At 42.3% G+C, this 2998-nt stretch overlaps 1 protein-coding gene across 1 annotated transcript; it reads left to right on the plus strand.

The window, feature by feature from the left end:
• The first annotated feature begins 1137 nt into the window (after positions 1–1137).
• LOC115629889 (metaxin-2) lies at positions 1138–2017 on the plus strand. The gene has a single exon (XM_030526487.1). The coding sequence runs from the start codon at positions 1145–1147 to the stop codon at positions 1940–1942; it is 798 nt and encodes a 265-aa protein (XP_030382347.1). The 5' UTR covers positions 1138–1144; the 3' UTR covers positions 1943–2017.
• Positions 2018–2998: the final 981 nt, after the last annotated feature.

Raw genomic sequence — 2998 nt, forward strand, 5'->3', positions numbered from 1 at the left:
AATTTTGGTTATCCTATCTCTTGTACTTACTGAGATCCTTGCGCTCATACAGACAGACGGACAGACAGACAGACATGGCTATATCGACTCGTCTTGTCATCCTGATCAAAAATATATATACTTTGTGGAGTCTGCCACGCCTCTTTCTGCCTGTTACATACATTCGCACAAAACTAGTATACCCTTTCACCCTTTGGGTAAAGGTATAACAAGTAAAAAAGCTAATGTCGGGTGTCCCGACTTTGAAATACTCTGTACATGTGTTTACAATAATTATAGAAAATAAAAAAAATTAAGAAAATTAAAAAAAAAATGTTTGATCGATTTTACCTTTCTCGGTATTCGAACTCACGTAAATTGTGTATAATTGCACATTTACATAGCAATTGCGTCTGTGTGAGTATATGTATGCCTATGCGCATCTATTCGTGTCTGTGTAAGCATGTTAGCAGTCAACTAAACAGCAACATCAACAACAGTCGCGGGCAGCGCTTGAGCAGCGCTTCAGCAGCAAATATATTTATAGCTATAACTTCTTGTTCGGTCTATCATAGTGAGACTTGGCGTACGGACACATAATTACTAATTGGGGGTATTTACAAAGTTTTAGTTCGAAATTCCAAGAATTACGAGAGTTAGAGAAAGTCGCGATTCGCTTGGGAGAGGAGGGAGGGAGGTAAATTCCAAAATACACATTTTCTGCGTATTCACATAAGGCATCTGGGACTTGGTGTCCGTAGGTCTTATAGTCTCCAAGATATAGGCGATTATACTAATGGAAAATCGGGAAAACCCCCATAGGGGGAAGTGGGGGGAAGATCGACTCGTCTCGTCATCCTGATCAAGAATGTATACACTTTGTGGGGTCTGCCACGCCTCCTTCTGCCTGTTACATTTTCAGCTCCCGCAAACCTAATATACTCTTGTACATTTTATGTACAGAGTATAAAAATACAGACGAATGGATAACCTCCTCCTTTTTTGAAGTCGGTTAAAAAGGTTCACACTAATTCCAGTTCTTCGTTTGCTTGCAAGGCAAATCCTGTCACTTTCAACAAAATTTTCTGCCATATACATACAATCCTTAACTCACTCATAGCATATGGAGACACTTGAGACTAGCTTAGCGGTAAACAATAGTACTATGGGTGCTGGCGTTGAAAAGCTTAGCTGGCCGCTGGAACTGAATCTCTACCAACCGCTGGAAGGCAACCAAATGCTTCTACCAGAGCGTGCCAGCTGTCTAGCTGTCCAAGTGTATTTGCGCATGTGTTGTCTGCCCTTTGCAGTGCATAGTGTCCCTAATGCCACGTACATGTCGCCAGGGGGAAGGCTCAGCAAGCTACCTCTTATGCGCGCCGGAAAGTCAATCCTTGCTGAATTTCAGCCTATCGCCGATTTTGTGGAACGTCATGCCCAGGATCACGAAGGTGCCCACTCGCTTAACCGCTGGCTTGGCGAGGAGCAACGCGATGATATGCGAAGCGTCGTCTCTTATGTAGAGAACACTTTTTCACTCGCAGAGCTGCATATGAGCTTTGTGGACGACCAAATCTACAAGCTGTACACAGCCCCACGTACTACCAATACCAATCCCTGGCCGTTGAGTACCATGTTGCGACATACAAGGCGACGTCAAGCGATACAGCTGCTAAAAGTCTACCAGTGGCAGGACATGGACGAGGCCGCTGTTTTGGACCAGCTGGCAGGCTGTTGTGAGTTGCTCTGCGACAACCACCTAAATGACAAAGGTTTCCTGTGTGGAAACAAGCCGTGTGAACTAGACGCCCTTGTATATGGCCATGTATCTACAGTACTTACCACCCAATTGCCAAACAAGTCTCTAGCCAGAGAGCTGCAATATTTTGAACCACTCGTTTCCCTCTGCCAGCGTGTCGCAGATGAATTTAATGAAGGAAAACAGCTTACGCTTAAACAATAACCGAGGACTACCAGATCACATCAAATTTAATTAAAATCATACAAAGCTAGACTTTAAGCTAAATTAAATGCAAAAAAAAAAAAATTTAAAAACAAGTAAAAAAGCTAAAGTCGGGTGTCCCGACTTTGAAATACTCTGTACATATGTTTAGAATAATTATAGAAATTAAAACAAGAGCGAACGCTACAGCGCCCATAGCAGAAGTAACAAGAGAGAACGCTACAGTCGAGCAAGCCCGACTGTGAAATACCCTGTACCCAGGTAAACTTCCGTCACTGAGTTATATGTGCCCATAGCAGCAGCAAAAAGAGGAAGAAGAAGAGCGAACTTGTTGCTGCAGTTTGTGGGGGTTGTACTGGCGAGAATTTGTTTTGCTAATAACTTTTCTTAGAATTGACCGAATTGAATTTAAACAACAGTAGATCAATATATATTAATTATGTGTGCAAAGTTTGGTTTAGGTAACATTTGAAATGTGTACGCTATTGACGAAATTCTGTAGCGGGGGAAAGGGGGGAAAATTCCAAAAAATAAAAAAAGCTCGTCCTTTCTTGGACATAGGATCTGGGTTTTTGGGTCTTTGGTTATTCTAACTTTTATAGTTTCTGAGATCCTTGCGTTCATCCAGACGGACGGACAGACTGACGGACGGACGGACATGTCTAGATCGATTTCTCTTGTCATGCTGATTTAGAATATATATACTTTATGGGGTCGGAGATACTTCCTTCTGCATGTTGCATACTTTGCACAAACCTAATATACCCTTTTTACCCTACGGGTACAGGGTATAAAAATAAACTTGATCTGCCTAGGACTTAGGGTAACCTGGATACCAAGTTTGGTTATTCATGCTCTTGTACTTCCTGAGATCCGTGCTCTCATACAGACAGACGGACGGACGGACATGGCTATATCGACTTGTCTTGTCATCCTGATCAATAATATATATTTAATATACTTTGTGGGGTCTGCCACGCCTCCTTCTGTGTGTTACATACATTCACACAAAACTAGTATAGCCTTTCACCCTTTGGGTACAGGCTATAACAAATG

This window comes from Scaptodrosophila lebanonensis, unplaced genomic scaffold (genome assembly GCF_003285725.1).
Source record: "Scaptodrosophila lebanonensis strain 11010-0011.00,11010-0021.00 unplaced genomic scaffold, SlebRS2 tig00000168-arrow-arrow-pilon, whole genome shotgun sequence".
In the NCBI taxonomy this organism is placed as follows: Eukaryota; Metazoa; Arthropoda; class Insecta; order Diptera; family Drosophilidae; genus Scaptodrosophila; species Scaptodrosophila lebanonensis.

Bases quoted from the DNA above. Each gene is read 5' to 3' on its own strand.
- LOC115629889 (XM_030526487.1), top strand. From the start codon at position 1,145: ATGGGTGCTGGCGTTGAAAAGCTTAGCTGGCCGCTGGAACTGAATCTC.